Raw genomic sequence first — 25,947 nt, 5'->3', positions numbered from 1 at the left:
GGCACCTTTTTTGCAGGGGCCCCTCCCCTTCGGAGGCATTGGGGGGGAGCAAAACAGAGGCATTCACTGGGTGGGTGCTGGGGGGTGCAGGGTGGGCGTGCGCCTGGCCCCTGCCTGACCGCACAACAACCCCCTCCTGCCCCCATCTCCAAACTCTCGCCTGAGCCCAGCCCGCCTCCCCTCCCCTGCGTTCTGCTTCCCCGCGCAGCTTCCAAGCTGGTGGAGGGCGCGGGGGACACGTGCTGATGCCGAGGAGGAGGACGGCCAGCCAGCCAGCCAGGGAGATGGGCTGCGGCACCCACAGAACGCCCAGGTACTGGCTTGGCGAAGGAGGAGGGAAAGGAAGCTGGCTGGTGCAGCCCCCGTGCCAATCCGCAGCACGAGCCTAGGCATGTCTACTCAGAAGTAAGTCTCATTGTGCTCAATGGGTTTGCTCCTGGGAAAGGGTGCATAGCCTTGCAGCCTGAGAGCCCAAGCCTATGCATGTCTACTCAGAAGTAAGTTCCATTGTGTTCAATGGGGCTTACTCCCAGGGAAAGTGTCATAGCCTTGCAACCTGAGTAGACAGGCAGAAGAAGGGCTCTGAGGCTGCAGTCCTCTCCACACTTTCCTGGGAGGGAGCCCCACTGCCTCTAGTGGGACTGACTTCTGAGTAGACAGCCATAGGCTCTGAGGCTGCAGTCCTCTCCACACCTTCCTGGGAGGGAGCCCCATTGACTCTAATGGGACTGACTTCTGAGTAGACAGGCACAGGATTGGGCCCTGAGGCTGCCATCCTATCCACAGTAAGCCCCATTCACTAAAATGGACTTCTGAGTAGACATGCATAGATTTGGGTTCTTAGGCTGCAATCCTAGGCACTTTCCTGGGAGTAAGCTCCATTGACTAGAATGAGACTTACTTCAGAGTAGACATACCTAGGATTGGGCTCTTAATCCTGGCAGAGATATATATCTGCACCTGTTTTCACATGCTAAGGGCAGGTGAAAAGGGATTCTACGTGTGTACAACGTGCTGTCCAGCCTTGCCAGAGATCCTCCTCATCCTTCCCCCACAAGCATGCCCTCCGCCAGCCAGCGTTTGCAGCTCCTCTCCAGCAATGCACAGCAGCTACTCAGGGCAGCAGAGAACATATAATTGCATGCCAAGCACCTTCCCAAAGACACAGAGTATTCTGATAACTGAATTAAACCATATTTAATCGCTAGTTTGCAAACGTAGCTGTTTCTATGTGCACCTAAGGACCCCTCTCGTGTAAGAATTCCTTTTTTGTTCTTACTCCCACAGTTGCTTATAGTAATTTTACTACATGGAACTCATGTAAACCATTTTCCGGAATCCATTCACTGCTTCCTCTCCTCGAAGTAGTGCCACACTACATACTACACGCTACAAGTGCACCTGTACAGTATTTTTCCCGTGTGTAGAAAAAGTAGCTAGGGGGAAGGGGATGTGGAGATTGACAGCCCAATCCTTTGCATGTCTACTCAGAAGTAAGTTCATCTTTAGGGGGGAAGCACATAAAAAATATTTTATTTCTCCAATAAAAATGGTTTATAAATAAATAAATAAATAAATAAATAAATAAATAAATGATTAACAAGTTGTGAGTTCCTGCACCTTTTTTCTTACCAAAAAAGCACTGAAAACACCCAATGACACAATTCAGCACAGCAGGGACAATTCAGCACAAGGGCTTCAAAACAGCAGAGAAGTTGCCCAAGTGTTTCTCCCCTGCATTGTTTTATAATCGGTTTGTCTAAATATTCCCTGAAAGAGCCTTAATAAAAATTATGCATATTGTAAAGACAGCAAACACTTGCATGCAAAGGACAAGATTACAACAAAACTCTTGCCTACCTTTTCAGAGGTAACATTTCCAGTGCTTGCATTTTTAATTATTATTTTATAACTCGTGGCATACTGTTAAAAAAAAAAAGAGCATTTTGATTAATATTTGCTATACCATTACATAACAAACTTATGTATGCTCCATATAAAGCCTAAAGAGGACTTCTTTAACAAAGGGAAAACCTATGTGGGGCATTTTGGTAGGAAGAAGCAGACATTCTCATTCAGTACTTCCACTGGGATCCATGATCCACAGGGTAATGAGCTGAGACCATATACTGGTTGGAATCTTGCCCATCTACACAAGACAGGAGAAGAGCCAGACATCACCCTGTCAAAATGTGACACAGGGCCCAATCCTATCCAACTTTCCAGCAGTGGTTTTACCACAATGCAGCCCTGAGGTAAAGGAACAAATGTTCCTATACCTTGAGGATGCCTCTGACTGCCTCCCCACCACAGGATGCAGTGCATACCCCATTGGCACGGCTACACTGCCCCTGGTAAATGGGATAGGATTGGGCCCAAAGTTGGCACTAGGTTTTCCCATACCCTATGTGCAGCTTTAAAAAAAAGCCACTCTACACATCTAGAGGATGTGCACCTTCAGCCATAGAAGGCAAAGGTTTGCATAATGTTCTACGGCCAAAAATTTGGATGTATCAGCCACACTCATGAACACAGATAGCTGACAGCATGTAAAGTATATTTACAATTGTGACTTTAACAGGAAGAAACTCCCATTAAACTCAGTGGGACTTACTTCCAAGCACATATATTTAAGATCAGGCTGTTTTAACCCATTTTAAGTCCTCTAAGCTGATGCAAAGGATTGCACCTTGTAAAGTTTTTCTTTAAAAAAAAATTGTTGTTCACTCTACACATCACTTTTCATTTTTATGAGGGCATCTATGCAAAACCAAGCAAGCCAGCATGAACAATATCTGAGAAGTTCAAGAAACTTGTGGTTTTTATCAGGATACATTTTAGAGAGTACAAAAAGTTTGCTGCAAACACACTTTTTACAGGGCTTAAATACTCTGCATCAGACCCAGTTATCTAAATGGTAGTATGCATGTTTGCCAATCAAAAGAAAGTCAGGGGGTGAGAGTTGTAAGAAATTGAATACATAGACTACGGATTGGCTTTTGGGGCAGCTAATGGCAGGCAGTGTCTACAAAGAATACTCAAATTTGTACCATTAATCTAGAAAAGGAAAACAAAACTAGGTCTAGAAGCAAAGCACAGAGTTCCTTCACTACCCCTGGAAACAGATGGCAGCTACATCACTGGGATTAAGGACTAGTTAATCGGATTTTGAAATCAAGGAGTTGGCATGGACATGGGATTCAGGACAAACTCTGGAAGGTGTACGAATTGGCAGTGAGGGCTTTCTTCAGCCAGAAGTCACTAAGGGCACAATCCTAATGCAGAGCAATGCAGCTCTGAGGTAAGGGAACAAGCATTCCCTGACTTTGAGGAGGCCTCCGTGAGTGACACCCAACTGCAGGATGCAGCACATGTCCCATTGGCACCGCTATGCCAGTACTGGAAAATACTGACACAAGGGGTTAGGATTGAGCCCCAAGTCACTCAGGGTTTGTTTTTCTCTTACCATTCAAGTCTTAGGACTCTTGCTTTACATTGCCTTTAGGATAGTTTATTGCCTTTAGTTTCTTACACAAAGGTTACATTTTTCAGCATGTCATGGGGAAACCCAATCTGCTCATCTCTCTACTTACTCAATAGTATCAACAATTCTGCTGCAAGTTATTAAAAATTTCAGACACTAGCTAAAGAAAGTAGTTTCTTCAAGATGCTTCACATTAGATAGTATGCAAAAAAGAAACTATAGGCAAGCCAGAATTCTTTGATTGACTTCAATAAGTCAACTAGTCAACTCCTAGTTACCCCAATTTAGCATGTTCAACAAAATCATGGACTTTCATTAAACACTGGAAAATTAAGGTCTACTATATGCCAGAACTATGCTATGGACCAGGGGTGTCCAAACTTTTTGGCAGGAGGGTCACATAATCTCTCTGATACTGTGTTGGGGGCTGGGAATAAAATTTGAATAAATTTACATAAATGAATATATTAGAGATGGAACTTATATGAATGAATGAAGGTCTTACAGTAGCTCAAGGCCTGTAAAAGGCCTTGCACAAAGCAAGGCCAGTGTTTCCTTCACTGCCTCTGCAGCATCACAGATGTCAAACAGCAAGCAGCCCTCATCCCACAGCTCATGGAAGAGGTCGAACTGTCACCCTCATGCTGAGAAGAGTTGCATCGGGCCATCACGGGCCCCAGCAGGTCTCCAGAGGTTCATTGAAGACTGGGAGCTCCCCGCAGGCCAAATTGGGAATCCCCAAGGGCCACAAGTGGCCCTCGGGCCGGGGTTGGGTACCCCTGCTATGGACTAAATTTTGTGATGATTTACATAGGAATGTAAACAGTAACAGGTAATTGACAACTTCGATGATAACCCACTGTATACACTATTATGAGTGAATGAAAATATCTGCTACGCAGAATCCCTTTTCAGAAAATCAGGCTCTTTTTGTCAAGTGCTCCAGAAATCTCAGTCTGAAAAGAAAAATACATTACCGATCGAAAGGCTGCAACAATGAGATTTGATGGAAACAAGTTTCTGCAAAGAAAACAAGAAAAAAGATTACAATTTAATAGCAGCTTATAGGCTTTGTAATTTAAGTTTCCATTTGATCAATGGCTGGGAGTCGGCTTAAAACATTAATTCACCATTAAAAAGGCACAACATCATATAATCACTTTTGGAGCAACATTGTGAGGCTTGTGCAGCCATACATGCCATTATCATACATGATGATATTTCATGCTGTGTGCTAATGCATAACACTACTTACAGCACAATCTAAGCATGTCTACTCAGAAGTAAGTCCTACAGATCTCAATGAGACTTACTCCCAGGTAACGCTGTATAGGATTACAACCTGGATAGTAAACACCAAGTAAAAATGCACATTATGAATTTAAGTTTAATCTTACTTTATGTGCAGACAGGAAAAAGTGGCCATAAATGGGTACACAGTGTGTGTGTGTGTGTGTGTGTGTGTGTGTGTGTTACCATCGATAATAATAACAAATAAGAGAAATAAAAGAGAAGGCTAAATAAAACTGAAACAAAAATTTAAATATAGTATGTGGTTCATGCATCTAGCCATGAGATTACAAGTGGGTCTGTTGGAGAACAACAATTCTCGTTCTTTGGCTAATACTGAATACATTTTATTGATTTATTTATTTTTACTCTGTCCTTTAAGCAAAGCTTCCCAGAGTGGCTAACAAAGTAAATAAATTCACATGCATGGCTGAGAGCTCTTATTTTCCACTCCAGTTTTCCACTCTGAAGAATATTTGAATATTTATTGGAAATATTATCTCTGTATTTTTGAAGAACACAGAGCTTGTGTAAAAGGTGGTTACAGTGAGGAGTTCTCCAATGGCTCTCTACATTTAAAGTGTACGTTCTCTCTACTGACTTATTCCTAATCCTCGAGAAGATTAGGAAAAATGTTGCAAAACATCCTTCAGAGAATTACAGAGGTCAACTCAACTTCCTGGTCAACTACCAGGAACAAATTAGCCCTGGGGTCAAATTATACCCACAGAAAACAGGTAGAATTAGGAAATGCCCCTGTGAGCTGAAGGAAAGGGAATGGCATGTCTATACAGTACTGTCAGGTTGAAGTACAAAGATTTCACAGATGATCACAATTTAGCCTAAGAGGGAGAATGAGGACAAGGGACAGGAAAACTCCAAAAAGAGATTTTTGCATGGAAAGGACATCAGTCCACTTCCAAATATGCCTTGAATCTGTTGGTTTGCCTTGAACCATGAGGTCAAAAATGTAATGTACATAGATCTGGTTCTTGAATTTTGGCTCTGGAAGAGCAAAAAGGCCCTTTTTGCCATGAAAGCAAGCCCAAGCTTGAGGACACACATTTCCAATAAACACCCATGCCTTCAGATCAGTCCATGCAAGCCAGATCATACTGCACAACCAACAGAGCCTGTGCATCCAGCAGTATAGCTGAGGAAGGGAACAGTTAGTATTGCAGGCACTGCAACATGCCCTGTAAGCTGCCCCTCCGACTCACCGTCAAAGCCATTCTGGGCATTGATGGCAAAGCGCAGGTGCTCGCTGAACAAAACAGCATCTCCTGTGTGCTGCCATCACTGCCCAGAATGGCTCCAACAGTGAGTGGGAGGGCGTGTTTTTGCCCCCCCCCTCTAACTACGCCATGGTGCACATCACAGAAAAGGTACCCAAAAGAACCAGAGATTACAATGCATTGGCGGAAATACAATAAGTTTGTAGGATCTACTGCAGTAAAGAGAAAGTGAACCAGAAAGATTGATGTGACAAAAGGAGAGCCACAATCTTCACCCCGTGACAAACTGGTCTTCTCTGATCAGCTCACACTGTATTAACTTTCCCACAGTCATGAGGCCATGGCAAAGTACACAGCCAGCTAGAGAACTGCTTCTGTCAGCCTTTCTGGGCCTTTCTATTGTTCTTCCACCAGCAACCTAGAAATGAAGGGAAATACTTCTAAAAATCTGAAAGACATTCTTTTAAATTTCACAGTGTGGATGTGAGTGTGTGTATTTTGCACATTCTGATTCGGAATGAATGTATTCTGAATAAAATATTCTGAACAAAACATAATCATTCATATTCTGAATGAATGTATTTTGCCAACATATTGCAGACAAGTTCAGTAAGGCCATGCTTTAGGCCTTCCGAAAGCACAAAAACTTGGGATTGCATATACTTCCCCTGCTCCCTTGCAGCCTAACCACGCTTGTAGAAAGCTAATTCAGCAAAGTACAGTTCACAGTTGATCTTACTTTAGACACATATAACATCAAGATATACTAGCATATATCCACAGACACCGGTGCAACAAAGGTCCCACCAGCACACGGCTGGACGTCACAGATGCCAGTACAAATGTTGCCAGTTTGTTGTTTTGTCACCTTTTTGTCACCTTCCAAAACATGCACATCCTCTCCTAGCTCCATCTTGGTTCCAAAGCTGACAGTCCCAAGAGTCAGCCAGACCTTTGTGGTCCCAGAGGGGGTGAGGTATGGTTCTCACTAATTAACAGCATGCTAATAATAAAAATAATAACAACAATAACAACAACAACAACTCGGTATTTATATACTGCCTTTCTGGTTTTCCGTTTTGACGTGCACGTTGGGGGAAGAATACCAGGCAAATCTCTAACAAAAACCCTTGACTTCCGACGGGCGGACTTCCCTCAAATGAGGAGGCTGGTTAGAAGGAGGTTGAAAGGGAGGGTAAAAAGAGTCCAATCTCTCCAGAGTGCATGGAGGCTGCTTAAAACAACAGTAATAGAGGCCCAGCAGAGGTGTATACCGCAAAGAAAGAAGGGTTCCACTAAATCCAGGAGGGTGCCCGCATGGCTAACCAGCCAAGTTAGAGAGGCTGTGAAGGGCAAGGAAGCTTCCTTCCGTAAATGGAAGTCTTGCCCTAATGAGGAGAATAAAAAGGAACATAAACTGTGGCAAAAGAAATGTAAGAAGGTGATATGGGAGGCCAAGAGAGACTATGAGGAACACATGGCCAGCAACATTAAGGGGAATAATAAAAGCTTCTTCAAATATGTTAGAAGCAGGAAACCCGCCAGAGAAGCGGCTGGCCCTCTGGATGGTGAGGGAGGGAAAGGGGAGATAAAAGGAGACTTAGAGATGGCAGAGAAATTAAATGAGTTCTTTGCATCTGTCTTCATGGCAGAAGACCTCGGGCAGATACCGCTGCCCGAACGGCCCCTCCTAACCGAGGAGTTAAGTCAGATAGAGGTTAAAAGAGAAGATGTTTCAGACCTCATTGATAAATTAAAGATCAATAAGTCACCGGGCCCTGATGGCATCCACCCAAGGGTTATTAAGGAATTGAAGAATGAAGTTGCAGATCTCTTGACTAAGGTATGCAACTTGTCCCTCAAAACGGCCACAGTGCCAGAAGATTGGAGGATAGCAAATGTCACGCCTATTTTTAAAAAGGGAAAGAGGGGGGACCCGGGAAACTATAGGCCGGTCAGCCTAACAACCATACCGGGTAAGATGGTGGAATGCCTCATCAAAGATAGGATCTCAAAACACACAGACGAACAGGCCTTGCTGAGGGAGAATCAGCATGGCTTCTGTAAGGGTAAGTCTTGCCTCACGAACCTTATAGAATTCTTTGAAAAGGTCAACAGGCATGTGGATGTGGGAGAACCCGTGGACATTATATATCTGGACTTTCAGAAGGCGTTTGACACGGTCCCTCACCAAAGGCTACTGAAAAAACTCCACAGTCAGGGAATTAGAGGACAGGTCCTCTCGTGGATTGAGAACTGGTTGGAGGCCAGGAAGCAGAGAGTGGGTGTCAATGGGCAATTTTCACAATGGAGAGAGGTGAAAAGCGGTGTGCCCCAAGGATCTGTCCTGGGACCGGTGCTTTTCAACCTCTTCATAAATGACCTGGAGACAGGGTTGAGCAGTGAAGTGGCTAAGTTTGCAGACGACACCAAACTTTTCCGAGTGGTAAAGACCAGAAGTGATTGTGAGGAGCTCCAGAAGGATCTCTCCAGACTGGCAGAATGGGCAGCAAAATGGCAGATGCGCTTCAATGTCAGTAAGTTTAAAGTCATGCACATTGGGGCAAAAAATCAAAACTTTAGATATAGGCTGATGGGTTCTGAGCTGTCTGTGACAGATCAGGAGAGAGATCTTGGGGTGGTGGTGGACAGGTCGATGAAAGTGTCGACCCAATGTGCGGCGGCAGTGAAGAAGGCCAATTCTATGCTTGGGATCATTAGGAAGGGTATTGAGAACAAAACGGCTAGTATTATAATGCTGTTGTACAAATCGATGGTAAGGCCACACCTGGAGTATTGTGTCCAGTTCTGGTCGCCGCATCTCAAAAAAGACATAGTGGAAATGGAAAAGGTGCAAAAGAGAGCGACTAAGATGATTACGGGGCTGGGGCACCTTCCTTATGAGGAAAGGCTATGGCGTTTGGGCCTCTTCAGCCTAGAAAAGAGACGCTTGAGGGGGGACATGATTGAGACATACAAAATTATGCAGGGAATGGACAGAGTGGATAGGGAGATGCTCTTTACACTCTCACATAATACCAGAACCAGGGGACATCCACTAAAATTGAGTGTTGGGCAGGTTAGGACAGACAAAAGAAAATATTTCTTTACTCAGCGTGTGGTCGGTCTGTGGAACTCCTTGCCACAGGATGTGGTGCTGGCGTCTAGCCTAGACGCCTTTAAAAGGGGATTGGACAAGTTTCTGGAGGAAAAATCCATTATGGGGTACAAGCCATGATGTGTATGCGCAACCTCCTGATTTTAGGAATGGGTTAAGTCAGAATGCCAGATGTAGGGGAGGGCACCAGGATGAGGTCTCTTGTTATCTGGTGTGCTCCCTGGGGCATTTGGTGGGCCGCTGTGAGATACAGGAAGCTGGACTAGATGGGCCTATGGCCTGATCCAGTGGGGCTGTTCTTATGTTCTTATGGTCATCAAATTACTCCTCTGACTTTATTCAAGGCGGTTTACTTAGGCAGGCGTTTCTAAATCCCTCAAGCGGATTTTTACAATCATAGAGGTTCTGTCTTTCAAGAACCAACCACATTTCAGAATGGATCTTCCTGGTTTGGTCTCACTTCTGGCCTCCAGTTCTCCCACGCAGGCTGACAAGCAGCTTCGTCTCTCACATGGAGGGCAGCCAAGACGCTTCTTTCTCACACCAAGAGCAGGTGGAATCACTCAGCTCGGCTTGTCAGCTGCTTCAAGGTCTCGCCATTCTCAACCGTTCAGGGAGCTGCCGGTGTCCTCGAACTGGTGACCTTCTGATGTTATCTTCGGGCTAAGGGAGGCTCTACCCTCTAGACCAGAACTCCTGCCCTGACATAAGGGCAATTGGTCAGAATGGGAAGCTGTAGGACAGTGGGACATCTGTTTGTCACCTTCTAAGGTCTTGCAAATTTGGGCTCCCCATCTTGGCATTTATTATTATTAGTGGTGGTGGTGGTGGTGGTGGTGGTACCACAGCCACCAGATTTTTGGACTGGGATTTCTGGGTGCTTATTTTTTCTTACTCTACCCTTGAGTTTAAGAATTGGTGAAATACCCCTGTATAATCTTTGATGTTCCTAGTGTGCGACTTGTGGCACTTGTTCAAATGTTATCGTAAGGAGGTCTCTGTGTCTGCCCCTCCCACTGCAGGATGCAGCGTGCACCCTGTTGGTTATGGATACCTGGATGGATTGGGCCCCGGTAGCCCAATTGTAAGCCTGGAAGCACCCAGAGAATGCCCGGGCGAAGAGGGAGGTTAGGATACAGCGGCAGATTCTGCTGCTATCTCCAACTCCATTTTGGGCCTGAGCCTTCCCTTCCTCCACCTTCCTTCCACCCTGTTTTGCCCACTCTTGTCTCCCCATTGCCTCAAAAATACTCATCGACAGCTGGTGCTGGAAGGGCATGGCCAGTTGTCCATGCAGTGCTGAGGCCCAGCAACAACGGCCCCTCCTTTCTGGGTGGATATGCCTTACAGCACATTTGCAACATCCAGTGCTGGCACTGGAGGTCGGCGCTGGTGCTAGGTTCGTTTAAGACTGGGCCCCCAATTTTCTGTTTTAAAATTTGAGAAATGTGTTATTTAGGTACTCAGTGTCTTGTCTGGTTTGACATAACTTTCTCAAGACTCATGTGCTTCATAAGGCTTATCAAATAGTACTTTATTGGGAAAGAAAGACATTATTTCCTGTCTTAGCGCTCAAAGTTCAAACAGAAATTTGAAGAAAGTTTTTGTTGTGTATGCGTTGTCATCAATTTGTGTGTGTTGACTCTTGCTCATTTTACAAAGTGGTCAGTGTCCACTTGGGAAGAAAAAAAAAGGAAAATGTGGGGATGCTTATTACGCATTTAAGAACTAGGCAAAGAACAACCATGGCTGCTCATCACAAAGGAACATGTCATACGCAAACTTGTGCAGTGACACATCGCACAAAGCACACACAGAAACAGGTTAAGGTAGCTTAATGGAAAGATCCTTGTGGGTACGAGATGGTCAAGTTTTTGGATGTGAGAATACATTTCTTTCCTACCTGGTTTCTAGAATTTGTAGATACAGGAACAAACAAAATATGATTTCATATATAAGAAAGGGGCCTTTACCTTGGCACGTTGTAACGTGACCCCCTCTAATGACTTACATGGCAGATTTAGAAATGCCTCCTAGGAAGATCGTTTATGTAGCTGCAATTTAGGTGAAGTAGAAACATCCACACACTGGATGTTGCACTGTCCCAGATGGCAAGTACTAAGACAGCAATTTCTCTCTCCCTTGCTCTATGCTAAAACAGGGCATTCTGAGAAAGCTATAATTCAATTCCTTCTAGCAGGTGATGTAGAGCATACAACCCTCTCAGTCGCACAGTTCCTAAATTTGAGTAATTTGAATCGAGCCAAGCTTTCTGTAGCAAGTAATCACTGAGTACATTACATCTTTGGCAGTATCTGCAGAGTAACTGATAGTTTTGTTTTTTTTAAATAATACATGTTTGTATGTAAAACGTATTGTACATTTGTATCTGTGTGTACACGTAGGTGTGCACATATACATATATTTGTGTATTACTTAGGTTTATATTCTCTCTACGGTTTCCGTACAGTCTTCACCTACCAAATGTTTATGCCTAATAAAGGTTGACTTGACTTGATATAAGAAAGGATGCTAAAGCTTAAAACTCATGATGATGCCATTGACAGACTTCTTTCTTCTACAAATACTGTAGTGCTTTTGTCTTTCATGTGCAGAGGGTTTTTACCAGACATTTATACAGTGTTACCAACTGTTTCACAACCTACTGATTTTGATTAAATGACTAGTTGTGTATATTAAATGTCTACAAAAAAAAAGTCTGAAGAAAGATAGCAAAAATGAAAAATTCTCTGAGGATACTTTTAGTATGGATGGCTCTACAAGTGATGACACAGATCAGGAAATATGGGGACATAGTCCTACCAGACAATAGGACTGGGCCCTAAAATAGCTACAGGAGGTTTAATCAGGATCCGTTGCAAGGGGCTTACTGGTATATGTGGAGGTGGCATTCAACCTTTGTGCCACGGCCCCTACAAAAATTCCCCCCCACCTCAAAACTGCTATAAACCCCAAGAGGAAAACTTCCAACAGTATATTTGGTGTTTACTACCAGTATGGCCTCATGACAAACTGTGCAAACATGGCTATTTGTTGTTAGTGTGCATATACCCTAATGAATCTATAGAAACTATTTTAGTGTGATGACTGAATATTAAGCAAACAAGGAAAACAGCTAAGGAGATGCAGATTTGATCATTAATCTGGATGGTAAACCCACAGAAGCTCCAGGTAAAAGTAGCATATAGATATTTTGAAAATAAAATAAAACATAACAACTGTTGCAACAAAGTCCTGGGGCACCTTAAAGGCTAACAGATTTATTGAGATATAAGTTTTCATGAACCAAATGGACCACCTCAGATAAATTATTATCCTCAGTTGGCAAAGATTCATACACATTTTATACAGAAAGAAAAATGAAACACATAAAGATGTTTCTACCCTAAGTTCAAATGTACAGTGACCAAACAGATAAGTACAGATAAGTACAATGACCAAATATGAATGATCACTGTATACATTTGAACTTTGGACAAAATGTCACAGATTGTACCTCTTGTACTTCATGGCCTTTCAGTCCCTATGTTTACATTTTCTCTTTACACTTGTATGTGGCATGCATACACAGGCTGCCAACTGAAGTTACGCATCATACATCTGATGGAGAGAGTTCCAATCCATTAAAGCTCATGCCACAATAAATCTGCTACCACAGAATTCTGTGCTGTTTTTGTTGCAACAGACTGTCACAGCTACCCACTGGAGTTATTATTATAACTAATGCTTCTACCATCACCCTCTTCTGTTGGCCACAATGGGTTTTTCACAAAAGTCATGTTTGAAATCTTAAAAGAGTTTGATCCTGCAGAATCCTTTTGTTTTGATCTTCTGATGGTGCTGAGCATGCATTTGCATGCAGATGAGGATTTTTAATAAAACTCTAGTAAATGCACATGGGTCAGAGATAATACACTGGCCAACATCCTAGAATTAAGCTCTTAAAACCTTATTCAATTGTCTCATTCATAATTGGCAATAAGAATTCACAATTGTCCAATTCTTACAATGCAAGCCAATGCATGTCTACACAGAAGCAAGCCCCACTGAGTTCAATGGGACTTACTCTCAAATAAGTGTGCTTTGGATTGCAATCTTAATTGGACTGCAACGAAAGTCAATTTCGGAATACAATTTGTATACAATTTGAAATGTCAATTTCGGAATACAATACAGCTTATCAGTTGCAATAGTCTTGCACAGAGCCTTGCTAATGGAGCTAAGAAGCACCTCTAAATGGTTAGTCTCTTATATTTAGAAGGGGGAGAGCAACTTCCCTATTCATCCCAGCAGGTCATCTTTTCCAGTGATGTTTGCTGGTGTCTATTTTGTGCCTTTTAAAAATCATTTTAGATTGTGAGCTCTCTGAGACAACCTCGTCACTGATTTTGGGCACAATCCTAACCAGGTCTACTCAGAAGTAAGTCCTATTTTGTTCAATGGGGCTTACTCTCAGGAAAGTGTGGTTAGGATTGCAGCCTTTGCCACATAAACTGCTTTGTGAACTCTTTTTGTCGAAAAGCACTATATATGTATTTTTTGATAACGATGATGATGATGATGACCTACTGTATTGATGTTTGACTTTAAAGAAGCCGATCAGACAGTCAAGGCTTGCAGTCAATGCCTGTGCCATTTTATCTCTCTCGTGGTTCAGGGTTTGGGAGGGAGGAGAGACATTAGGCATACCCGGAGTTCCAAAAGAGTCACATCTGGCTGAAAGCTTTGGAGGCACCTGCCATGCACCCTTCCCTCCGAGCAGGGAAGACAAGCGTCAGGACGCGCTTGGCACTCCCCGCCCGCCTGCGGTGTCAGCCTTCCCGGACAGACACCCCAGTGAGAGCTCCCTTACCGTGCCAGGTCCAGGAAAGAGTCGACGGTCTCCTTGCTGGTGGTCACGTCGTCCAAGCCCAGGGCGTTGGAATTGAGCGCCCCCGCGCCGACGCCGGGCTTGATGATGAAGCCCAGGGCGATGGCGAGGGCGGCTGCCATCAGGGTGGTGACCAAGAAGTAGGCGAGGGCGATGCCGCCCAGCTTGCCCAGGGAGCGCGTGTCCAGGCTGGCGGCTCCGGAGACGAGGCTGCACACCACCAGCGGCAGGATGATCATCTTGAGCATGCGGAGCAGCATCTCCCCCGGGAAGGCCAGGTAGGCGACCTGGGCGGGCGTCAGGTGCATGCCCCGCACCGCCGCGCCCATGCCCACGCCCAGGAGCACCCCGGACACGGTCAGGATCACGATGCAGTTCCTCCGCAGGAAGCGCCCGCAGCTGCGCGGCTGGAAGAGCTGCAGGCGGGGCCGCCGCGGCGCCTCGTCGCCTTTGGCCTCCAAGCCGGACACCACCGTCGGCTCCAGGTAGCCGTTCTGGCTCTCGCTGGGCTTCTCCATGCCGGCGGCTCAGCTGTGGTCGAAGGAGAGAGAGAGGCTTCCCAGCAGGGAGCCCGAGGAAGCCCCCAGCCCCCGCGGGCCTTCTTCGGGACCTGGGCGAAGAGCGAGCCCGCAGCCGCCTGTGCGCCCTCGGTGCGCCTCGCACCTTTTACGCACAGAGCTCTCCGCTGGCCGGCGAAAGCCGCTCGCTGCCCGTGCGCACAACCACTCCCCCCACCCAATCGGGATGATGCAAGGCGAAGGCAGTCTGGACTCAGACCGGCTGCCTCCCCCGTCCCCTCGGACGGCTCCTCCCGCTCGAGCCCCCCCTTCAATGGGAACGCTGACTGAGCCGCTCCTCCGCAGCTCATTGGACTGTCCGCGGGGATTCACACGGGCGCTCAGCGAAGGGGCCGACTGGGGAAGGCCAAATCAGGCTCGTGGGGGGGAGCAGCCCTTGCGCCAGGCAGGGGCTTTCATTTGCCGGCAGTCCGCTTTGCCCGGAGCAGGAGGGGGAATCCACCGCAGGGGATGCCATTGGAGCCTTATTTTAGGCGCATCCTCCTCTCTCCTCCCCTTTTGTCCATACTTGGTGACAAGGCAGCAGGTGACAGGCAAGGCGCAGCTCGCGTCATGTTCTATCTCGGCGGCCCAGGGAGGTGGGAGAATGCCGGCTGGCTGTGGAATGGACTGTGCCACTTCACACTGCAGAAGGGGGGGTGTTGGGGGGGAAAGCTGCCCCTGGGAACTGTTGCAACATTATCAGGGGCAACATTATCAGAACTCAGTTACAGTCCAAGCCCATGCATGTCTACTCAGAAGTAAGTCCCATTAGAGCCAGTGGGGCTTACTCCCAGGAAAGTGTAGCTAGGAGTGCAGCCTTAGAGCCTAATCCCATGCATGTCTACCCAGAAGTAAGCCCCCTTATAGTCAGTGGGGCTTGCTCCCAGGAAAGTGTGGCTGGGATTGCAGCCTGGGAGCCTAATCCTGTGCATGTCTACCCAGAAGTAAGTCCCCTTAGAGTAAGTGGGGCTTCCTCCCAGGAAAGTGTGGCTAAGGCCAGCCAGGGTGTCATAGCCACAAAAGAGGATTAGGTACCCCAAAATGTAGGGCATCCAAGAAAAATGTAGGACCTGAGAAAATTAAAAACTACAAACACTCATATATGGATTTCATGTGATTAAACACTATCAGCCCAATCCTAATCATGTCTACTCAATTAGTCAATGGGACTTACTCCCAGGAAAGTGTGGATAGGATTGGGCTGTATATTAATCATTAAGTTTAAATTATATGTAATAAATTACACGTCATGTAGTTTTATTGCATATAATTTATTACTTACAAGAAGGCTATGAGCTGCCTGCTCACAGGGAAAAGGAGGACGTTTAAGTTCTTTTCCAGGACACAAGGCTAAAAATGAGGACATGTCCTGGAAAAAGTGGACGTCTTGTCACCCTGAGGCCAGCCTGTCGCCTGCCTCCCTTTTTGGGAGGTAATGGTTCCCTTTTTCTGGGCAGTTTTAAATAGAATCAATTAAGAAATTTGGTTCCCTGCCTGTGATCTGAAATGGTGCAGTCCCTTCTAATAACCCAGCATTCTATCACCTCACCCTATTGCACGTGTACGCCAGGTCGATGGATGCCCACATGCCGTGGACAGGCATACCCTACAATGAGATGGGCTGTTGGTATTGGTCAGCATAGGAGTGAAGCCCCAGCACCTCAGGAAGGCCCCAACAGCTCCAGCTCCAGACAAGCTGCCACTGAGGAGTCCCAAGGCTAAAAGGGAGGGCTCTCTGAGAAGTCCGTGCCCTGTGGTGCTGTCACCTGTGGCAGCAACAGCAGCCCTACCTCTTTCCCCACTTCTGTCCAAACCAGGGCAACAAGTTCAATGTAGCCACCTCTGCTCTCTACAGCAGCAGAGACTGTGTTCAGCACTCCTGAAGCAGTGGACAAGTTAGTGGAGCTGGCTGCTTTGTGGGTGGCAGGGCCTCTGAGAGAAATTTTATCAAGGGATACCAAGTTTCTTTTGGACCCCTTCCAAAAGGGGGGTAGCAGTGGCAGAATGAAGGCAAAACAGGCAGGAATAATGGCAAAAAGTGCCAACAGCCGGAATAGTCTTTGGAGCCCAGGTCTACCAGTCTTCCCAGTGCAGAGCAGGCAGGTCTACCTGCCCGCCTGGCGTTGGCAGCTAGATATGGAAAATCAAACACACTCCTTCGTTATAAAAAGAGGTTTTATAATAAAATCCCACTCTCAACCTCACCACAAGAAGCACATTTTGGTTTGGGAATAGCACAAAGAGACAAATGGTTATCGTTTAAGAATATATTGGATTTTAACCAAGGTCAATGTATGTTGAAGTCTAGAGAAGAATTGATTGCAGAGGGTTTTGACTGCCAATGGTTTATGTATCTACAATTATTAGAAAGATTTAAAACTGATAAAAAATCATATGGCTTTGAAGAGGGAGAGTCAATATTGGAGAAACAACTAAGATCAGATGAGCAAGTAATATCTAAAATATATAAATTGCTTTTGAAATTTGAAACAGAAGATGAACAGGTCAAAGAATGCATGATCCAGTGGGCGAAAAATGTGGGCCATGAACTCTCAATGGACAGATGGGAGAAACGATGGATAAAACAGATAAAATTTACTCTGAATGTTAACATTAAGGAAAACATATATAAGATTATTTATCGATGGTACGTGACACCAAGTAAACTAGCCAAACTGTATGAAAGTATGTCCAATAGTTGTTGGAAATGCAAGGAACAAGAGGGAACCTTTTACCACATGTGGTGGACATGTTCAAAAGGAAAAAAGTATTGGTTACAAATTCATGCACAGATACAGCTGATCTTAAAAACAAATGTACAGTTGAAGCCAGAAGTATTTTTATTAGGTATGACAGATGAATATGTGGAAAGAAAAAGTGAAGTTTTATTTTTGTACATGATAAGCGCTGCCAGAATACTCTATGCTCAATATGGTGGACAAAACTTATGAACTTTGCAGAGATGGACAAACTCACAACTTTGCTTAAAGAGAACTCAACAAAAAACTTCTTGAAAAATTGGAAACCAATTATTGACTTTTTGAAACAGAGAGAAAATAATAATTTAATGTATTATGGATTTGAAGATTAGTTTTAAAGGATTAAATCAGCGGTATTCAAACTGAGGCGTCGCGACGCCCCAGCCTGTGGGTCCTGGCCTCTGCCCCCTTAAGGGGCGGGGGCAGCCAGGAGACTGGGGAAGGCAGCAGCGCGATCCGCAGGATCATACCGCTCAGGGGGCTGCAGGGGCTTGGGTGCATTTGCCCAAGCCTCATGCAGCCTCCCAGGGGTGCGGAGAGCCCTGCACAACCTTCGGCAGGGCTCCCCAGGTCAGGCAAAGGGAAGGCGGAGCGAAAACCAGAAGCGGAGCACGATTGCTCCGCTTTCCCTTCTGACGGGGCTGCAGAGACTGGGGTGCACCCTCCGGTCCCTGCAGCAGCCGTCCCTGTGTGCGGGGAGCCCTGTCACTCCCCAGGGTGCGTCAACCAGGGCAGAGTGCCCCCTGCTCCCACTTGCTACACTACAGCTCTGAGGAGCTGATTTTCATGTGGAAAAATTATATGCTTATGCCATTATACATGTTCAAAGACATTTGGACTGTTGTAACATTAATTCTCCCTCCCATAGAATTCTTTTCTAGAATGATGGCTGTTCTTAGTTTTTATAATTGGATGGTGACAACCCTTTTCCACTGTACCTTGCACTGGCTGTTTCACTGCAAGATTCCTGTCCATGAAAAGTACAACTTTCCACAATAAGTGGACATTGTGAATAAGGATTCCAAGCTCAGTGATACATGTTAAAATAAGGTTGCAAAGTTAAGCATGCAAGGGCACTGTCAGTTGTGCTCCTCATAGTTGTCGCTTTTGCAAGTTCACACACGGAATTGCAATATTCCTTCCATGCTGCAGTAGGTAAAGCAAGTTTTAGGGCACTGGCATTGTGTAGATCCTGTCCACACAGAGAAGGTTGTTACTGCTCAGCCACTATTATTTAAAAAAAATGCATTTTCTGCATTAAGAAATGTAAGAATTTAAGCATGGAAAAAATACAAGTGAGAAATAGATGACAATATCATGTGACACACACACACATTAAGTAAAGAGTAAGACTCCATTCGTATCCACACTTTCATGGGAGTTATTCCCATAGAACAGGGGTGCCCAAACCCCGGCCCTGGGGCCACTTGCGGCCCTTGAGGCCTCTCAATGCGGCCCTCAGGGAGCCCCCAGTCTCTAATGAGTCTCTGCCCTCCGGAGAATTGTTGGAGCCCACACTGGCCCAACACAACTGCTCTCAGCATGAGGGTGACTGTTTGACCTCTCACTTGAGCTGTGGGGTGAGGGCTCCCTCCACTGCTTGCTGTTTCAAGTCTGTGAGGCAGCAGTGGCAGCAAAGGAAAGGCCAGCCTTGCTTTTTGCAAGCCCTTTTATAGGCCTTGAGCTGTAGCAAGACCTTCGCTCATTCATATAAGTTCATCTTTAATATATTCATTCATGTAAACTTATGTAAATTTATTCAAATTTTAAATGTAAATTAATTCTTTTTTTCCCCGGCCCCTAACACAGTGTCAGAGAGACAATGTGGCCCTTCTGCCAAAAACATTGGACACCCCTGCCATAGAACACAATAAGACTTACTTCTGAGTAGACATGCATAGGATTGAGCAGTGAGTAAACAATGTGTAAGAATCCCAGGCTAAACACCCTGTGTGGAACTAACTTGGGATTAAGTTCCATTGAACTCTGGGGGGGGGATCTTACTTCTGAGTAAAATTGTGCTGTAAGTCACTGAGCCTCATTTTAATTCGTGCCTGCCCTAATTATATTATAAAGCATCTCCAGAGTTCTGTTACATAAAGATTTGTATTTAGCATTTTCTAATTGTTTGTCCCCTATTGTGTGTTATTTAATTTTTATCATAATTCCACATGCTTCTCTGTGTTTTCCCCAAATGCTCTGAATCTGGTTAAGTTCCCACACCTTGTGGAAACATATTTTGAAAAACGCAGCCTTGCTTTCAAATACTTTCAGATAGCTGAGCAGATATCACTTTATTACCCAAACATCATGTGCAAACTTGGCAGGACACACTGGCTGATCTAAGTGAATATTTAATTTCCTGAAAGTCACAGTGTTCCTACCAGCATGGAAATAAAAATTATATAAAAAGAGAGAAAAAAATATATAGTTGAATAAAAAGTATTAACCTTGTACAGAAACCCCCCACCACAGCTAGTTTCTGGTGGGATATACATTCTATCTGTGAAAATATTGTGTGTGTAATTAATATTTTCAACGCCCTAGATGAGGTAGCTTCATCTTGCAGAATTCTCATAACTGCTGCCAGTGTTGCTTCACATAACCCACCAGTCACATGTACAACTTTGCTTCCCGCAAGCAGACTGTGAACACAGTGTTGGCCAGCTGAATTCATTGCAGCCTGCCCATTCATTCAGCAATCATAAGCCACACATGCTTGTTGAAAGTAGTCAGTGGCCAAATGGTAAACCAGATGGAGTACATAATGGAGGGCTTGGATTGGTAACCATGCTCCAATTTTCATGGAGGCTCTTAGACAGCCAATGGGAACTTTTTATTCTTGCCAAGCAGCAGTTAGGGGAGGAAGGACTGCGTCAAGACTGGTATGGGGAAGGGTTAAAGTATCCTTCCTATCACTGAGGTCCCAATCCAGTTTGGGCACCTTGCTGCCTCTAGTTTTGAAAGAAATACTGAACCTGGCATTGCTAATAATGGGCTTAATCTATTGCTAATAATTATCTATTGCTAATAATGGGCTTAATCTAGTTTGGTCATCAGTCGCTTCGAACATGTTGAGTTCGAAGGGACTCAACAAGGAAGCCCATGCAGGCTACTGGAATGGGAGAGTTATGTGGACTTCCATAAAAGCCCCTCAGTTTCTTCTTGATTTAGCACAAGCATTAAAAGACACTGTCTTACCATTTTCCTCTCTGGTGCTAGCAAGCGATATAATAATCTCAGAGAATATTAGAGCTTTTTAAGGGGGACACACAAAGCAATACATTTACTAGTAGATTTAATAGCGGTGGTGTGGGGGTTCTGTTGCGCAAGCCACTATGAACATCTCCCTTTTGGAAGTGGAAAAGAAGTATGCAAATCTTCTAAAAAAAAGACAGAAATAAACTGTTAAATGCAGGAGGAACCGTTTTTGTAAACAGCATGCAGAAAAAAGAATGAAGAGCAAACACATAACTGCTTCTCCATGGCTATGCGGCAGACATACTGGAAAATGTCCACAGTACAGTGATACCCATGTGAGGTGGCATGAAGGCTGCAGCACTGTGTCAGAGTAACCGGTGAGATATTTCAAAACTGGACAATGGACAAAATGTTACATCAGCCCTGGGGTCATGATGTCTCCCGCATGCTACCTGCCACAGTCACTGTGAGTTCAAAGAAAAATCAATTCTAATTTAAATAAAAAACACAATTTTTTTAAATAGATGATTTATGGCATTTATGGATTCACTCATGCTCATAAAAAGGATGAAAATGGTAAATTAACAGCACAATCCTATATATGTCTACTCAGAAGTAGCACTAAATTCAATTATTTTGGAATAAAGCATAAATATAATGAGAAATGCTTTCTCTTGTTCTTTTCACTGTTAACCATATGGGTGTCTGCTGGTCTCTTCAGCATTTTTCAACCATGTCTCTACAGGTACACACCACAGAGCAGAGAAGAGAACTTACAGCCTGTGCCTGCACTGTATGTGGGAATGAGTACAAGACCTTCAAGTGTTCATGCTACACAAAACAAGTCTTGGACAAAAATGTCTGGATTTTGGAATAGTCCAGATTTTGGATGTCTCGATAATGGGAAGTCTACCATCTACCAAAAGCACATTTACAGCACTCTCCGTGTAGGGACCATCGGCACTGAGCGGTTTAAGATTGGATTGTTACTCCCCACAGTAAGTGGGGCTATGCAGGTAGATTATCCATGATCCAGACATCTAAAATCTGAACTATTCTGAAATCCAGACATTTTTGTCCAAGTGTCACATGTTTGGAAAATGTCACAGAAGGACAGGGTGGTAAAATTTGTCCTGCAGCCTATGTGTCCCATGTGTTTTTTCCAGTCTCAAGACAGCTTGGGATGGAAGACAGTGGCCCCCACTGATCTTTTCCTGTTGAATGCAAGGTTGACATATGCTCCAATCAGTCCTATTTACCAGGATCAGGAACAATTTTCTGTAGCAATGTTTCTGTCACATCACTATCCCTATTTTGCCCTTTGTATACATTTTGGAGGTGTCTTTTAAAATGCTTGCAGCACTCTGCAAGGCCACGGTGATCCATGCCACGGTGACATCGAGGTTAGATTACTGTAACGCGCTTTATGTGGGGCTGCCCCTGAAGACGGTCCGGAAACTGCAATTAGTGCAGAATGCGGCGGCCCATGTGGTCACTGGAGCTAGGCGGTTTGACTCTGTCAGCCCACTTCTCCAGAGGCTACATTGGCTGCCCATTTGTTTCCAGGCCCAATTCAAGGTGCTGGTTTTGAACTTTAAAGCCCTATACTGCTCTGAGCCAGGGTATCTTAGAGACTGCCTACATCAGCACAATCCGGCTCATCCTTTTAGGACTTAGGTCATCAGAGAAGGCCTTTTTACAAGTGCCGCCGCCTAAGGAGGTACGTGGGGCAGCGGCAAGAAATAGGGCCTTCTCAGTAGCGGCACCAATGTTGACTTGAGAATGGCTCCCTCTCTTGAGACTTTTCGGCGAGGCCTGAAGACCCTTCTGTTTAAACAAGCCTTCTGAGTTCTCGGCCTCTTTAACATCTTTTAGTATTTTTTACAGGCCTGATTCCTCTATGATCTGCTGCTTTATGCTCTTTTTATCTGACTACTATTTTTATTGTATCTGTTAATGTGTTTTTAATATGTTTTTTATCTGTTGGTTAAATTATGTTTTTAATCTGTTTTTAACATGTAAGCCGCCCTGGGTCCCTTTTAGGGAGAAGGGCGGGATATAAATATTATTATTAACATTATTATTATTAATATTATTATTATAACATTATTATTATTATTATTATTATTATTATTATTATTATTATTATTATTATTAAAGGCCAACAGATTGACTCTTTGTTGTTGTTTTAGCTGCAACAAAGCTGTCCCTCTGGGGCTTTAAGTGTTTCAAGTGTTCTTGCCTCTAATGGTTTTTCCTCAGTCCCTGCAGCCATTCTTAGAAGTTTAATCTCCGAGTGATGGGTGGGTATCTTTTATCTCTAATGCACATTCACATGAGGCACATGTTTTGAGGCACTATCTTGGAACAAGGGCTGTTCACATCCAAAGACTGTGCTTTTCTTTTCTGCAGCTGTTCTGTATTTAATAAAATTTTTAATCAGCTTCATTCAGAAGGCAACACTGGGGTGTAGTATTGTACAACACCCTGAACACCTTGTATTGCACAGCCTGATGTTACATGAGCTGCAGCTGGTGACGCTCCTTTTGAATGGTTGATAGTACATAAGCAAGTTATGGATTTTCTATGTCTGATAAAAAAAAGGGCAACCACTCAGTTTGGTTTTAATAAGACCAAGACTGGCCATTGCAGAGACAATGAATATCGCAAGGGTCGCCAAACTTGCTTAACGTAAGAACCACGTACAATAAACTTCAGAAGTTTGAGAGCCATAGTATTTAAGAAGCGTTAAAATTCTTAAAGATATTTACTCACTATGAACATTATGTTTTAATCCAGTGGACTATCAGCTTATACCCAGTAAATAATTATAAAGCTTGGGGGGGGGGAATCATTTACCTTTTCTGTTAATTGTGATGCCAAAAGGAGCTCAGCCAACATTTTTCCAATATATTTCCATTATATGTCGAAGAGCAGTATGTGGCTCATGAGCTATGGTTTGGCCACCCTAGAATGTAGCATAGCCTACAACCAGCAGAGGAGAAGTGTAGTGGGTGTGCAATGTGTAATGATGAGGGTCAGGCCTCCAACAGTCATCACTGGCATTGTAATATTCCCTAGGTCATGAAAACAGTCCTGGAGACAAGATAATTACTAAACAACTGTACTTATTAACTGAGATGCAGTAACTAGTTAGCGACATTTACAGAGCTCAATTAGGTTCATGTTCTGTTCAGCTTCTTTTCAATTTTTAGACACGAAGCTTAAATCTAACAAATAGTTAGAGGCTCTCTGGAAGTTGGCCCCAAAGCAACAGTAAAGCTGCAAGAAAAACAGTGTTATAAGTTGTGATGATTGTTGAGCTCCTCTTGCTCCCTTCTCCTATTCATGTGTTCCCCTTAAGCAAAGCCTCAGTGTAAAGTCCAACAGGCTTCCCTGAGATACTTTAAAATAAATGCCATTCCAGAAGTACCACATGGCCAAATAGAGAGGTACAACCAACTCAGCCAACCAACTCAGCGTGTGGTTGGTCTGTAGAACTCCTTGCTACAGGATGTGGTGATGGCATCTGGCCTGGACGCCTTTAAAAGGGGATTGGACAAGTTTCTGGAGGAAAAATCCATTATGGGATACAAGCCATGATGTGTATGCACAACCTCCTGATTTTAGAAATGGGCTATGTCAGAAGGCCAGATGTAAGGGAGGGCACCAGGATGAGGTCTCTTGTTATCTGGTGTGCTCCCTGGGGCATTTGGTGGGCCCCAGGGAGATACAGGAAGCTGGACTAGATGGGCCTATGGCCTGATCCAGTGGCGCTGTTCTTATGTTCTTACGTTCTTAGGTAGTTTGTGAATTCTTTGTCTTCATCATCTGATTCCAAGAACAACAGCCCCCAGCCAGCCTACCTGCTGGGACTGGCACAAGCTAGCTCATTGGGCATCCAAGCCCACCCACTCACAGCCCCATCTACCTCACCACTGCCCAGCAGTCCACAGGACCACTGAACAGTGGAGCTCCAGTGCTCTACCAGTGCTATCCCAGTGCCAGCCAGCGCTGGGCTAGCACTAGCACTCCACGGATGCTAGGGCCCGCAAATGTGCCTTACAGCATGTTTAGGATTGGGCCCTAAATCCCCCATCCTACACAATTTTTGTTTAAATAACCTCATTTTATGCTTTAACTCCTCACCTTTCTGGTGTTGGTTGAACCATGGCGTTCCTGAAGGGGGGAGCAATGCAGTAAGTTTCTTCAGGTGCTGGGATGCCTTTGTAAAATGCAGTCCCTCCCCCTTCGCTTACAAGACATTCAGGAAAGCGAGAGCAAAGCGGAGGAGAAGCCTCCATTTTCTTTCACAGCCGCAACTGGCTCAGAAGCTAAGGGGGTGCTTTACATGGTTGTCCCAGCACCTGTAGAAAGTTACTTTTTTGTCTTCCCTCCAGGAATGCTAGTGGGCTGAACTAGCCTGAGTCTTGCACAAGTCCTTCTGGATCCCAGATGCAAGGGAAGGCACAAGGATGCAGGTCTCTTGCTATCTAGTGTGCTCCCTGGGGCATTTGGTGGGCCACTGTGAGATACAGGAAGCTGGACTAGATGGGCCTATGGCCTGATCCAGCAGGGCTGTTCTTATGTTCTTATCCCTGCTACATACTAGGTTTGGGGAGAATTCTTCATGTAATTGAAAGGAAGGCTTCCAAGGATCTGTCACTCTCTCTCTCTCTCACTCTCTGCCTGGTTTTATCCTCATGATCGTAACCAAGTCTTCCAATTGTGACCCTGGCACAGGGGTTGTGTGGGGGAAAGGAGGCAGGTCTGACACCAGACCCCCTCTCCCCCAATCACCACACATTGGAGTGCCTCTATTTTAATCTGTAAAGGCTGATTGACAGCAAGGCACAGTATCATTAAGGATGAGGTGCTTCTGTTCATGGCAATACTGACACATGTGGATAAGCCCATGAGACTTTTGAAATGGCTTAAGTGCTTTCCAGAAGTGAAGTTTAGAAGGACGTTGTTTACTTTTTGTCAATCTGGATGTCCTGACTTCAACCCTGTGAATACTGGCTGGATGAGAAAGGATTGAGTACCTTGAACAGCTGTCCTCAAATTAGGACTCTGCAAAGGAATTAGAAACAAAACCTCTGCCATGTATACCCCCCCCCCACTCTCTTCCTGATCCCTTTGGTTTTTTTAATGGCACAAGGACAGTCGTGTTAAAGCTGTAAGAGATGCAGGGTATAGCCAGAGTTGTTGTCTAAAAAACTAGGAAAATTTCTGTTGTATAAGAGAGAGGCACAAAACTGGAGTACATTGAAAGCTCTTGCAGAGCTCTTAGAAAAATAACCCTTTATTAGTACGTACTACAAAAGCCTTTCATTGCTATGAATTGAGAAGGCAAGGGGGCATGGTGAAGCCAAGCCAAGCCAAGTCAATACAACCGGAAGGTTTAAG

General features: G+C 44.7%; 1 protein-coding gene across 1 annotated transcript in view; it reads right to left on the bottom strand.

Moving 5' to 3' along the window:
* Window positions 1-14,650, bottom strand: part of SLC1A4 (solute carrier family 1 member 4) — a 31,668-nt gene extending 17,018 nt beyond the window's left edge. The window contains exons 1-3 of the mRNA XM_066639791.1: window positions 14,001-14,650; window positions 4,462-4,504; window positions 1,861-1,923 (exon numbers count right to left, since the gene is read on the bottom strand). Of these exons, the coding sequence (XP_066495888.1) occupies window positions 1,861-1,923; window positions 4,462-4,504; window positions 14,001-14,536 (642 nt within the window). The 5' untranslated portion in view covers window positions 14,537-14,650. The remainder of the gene's footprint in view (window positions 1-1,860; window positions 1,924-4,461; window positions 4,505-14,000) is intronic.
* Between the last annotated feature and the right edge of the window lie 11,297 nt (window positions 14,651-25,947).

Source organism: Tiliqua scincoides, chromosome 1 (assembly GCF_035046505.1).
Source record: "Tiliqua scincoides isolate rTilSci1 chromosome 1, rTilSci1.hap2, whole genome shotgun sequence".
NCBI classification, from domain to species: Eukaryota; Metazoa; Chordata; class Lepidosauria; order Squamata; family Scincidae; genus Tiliqua; species Tiliqua scincoides.
Note: the sequence above shows the minus strand (reverse complement) of the source record. Positions and strands in the feature narration are given on the sequence as shown.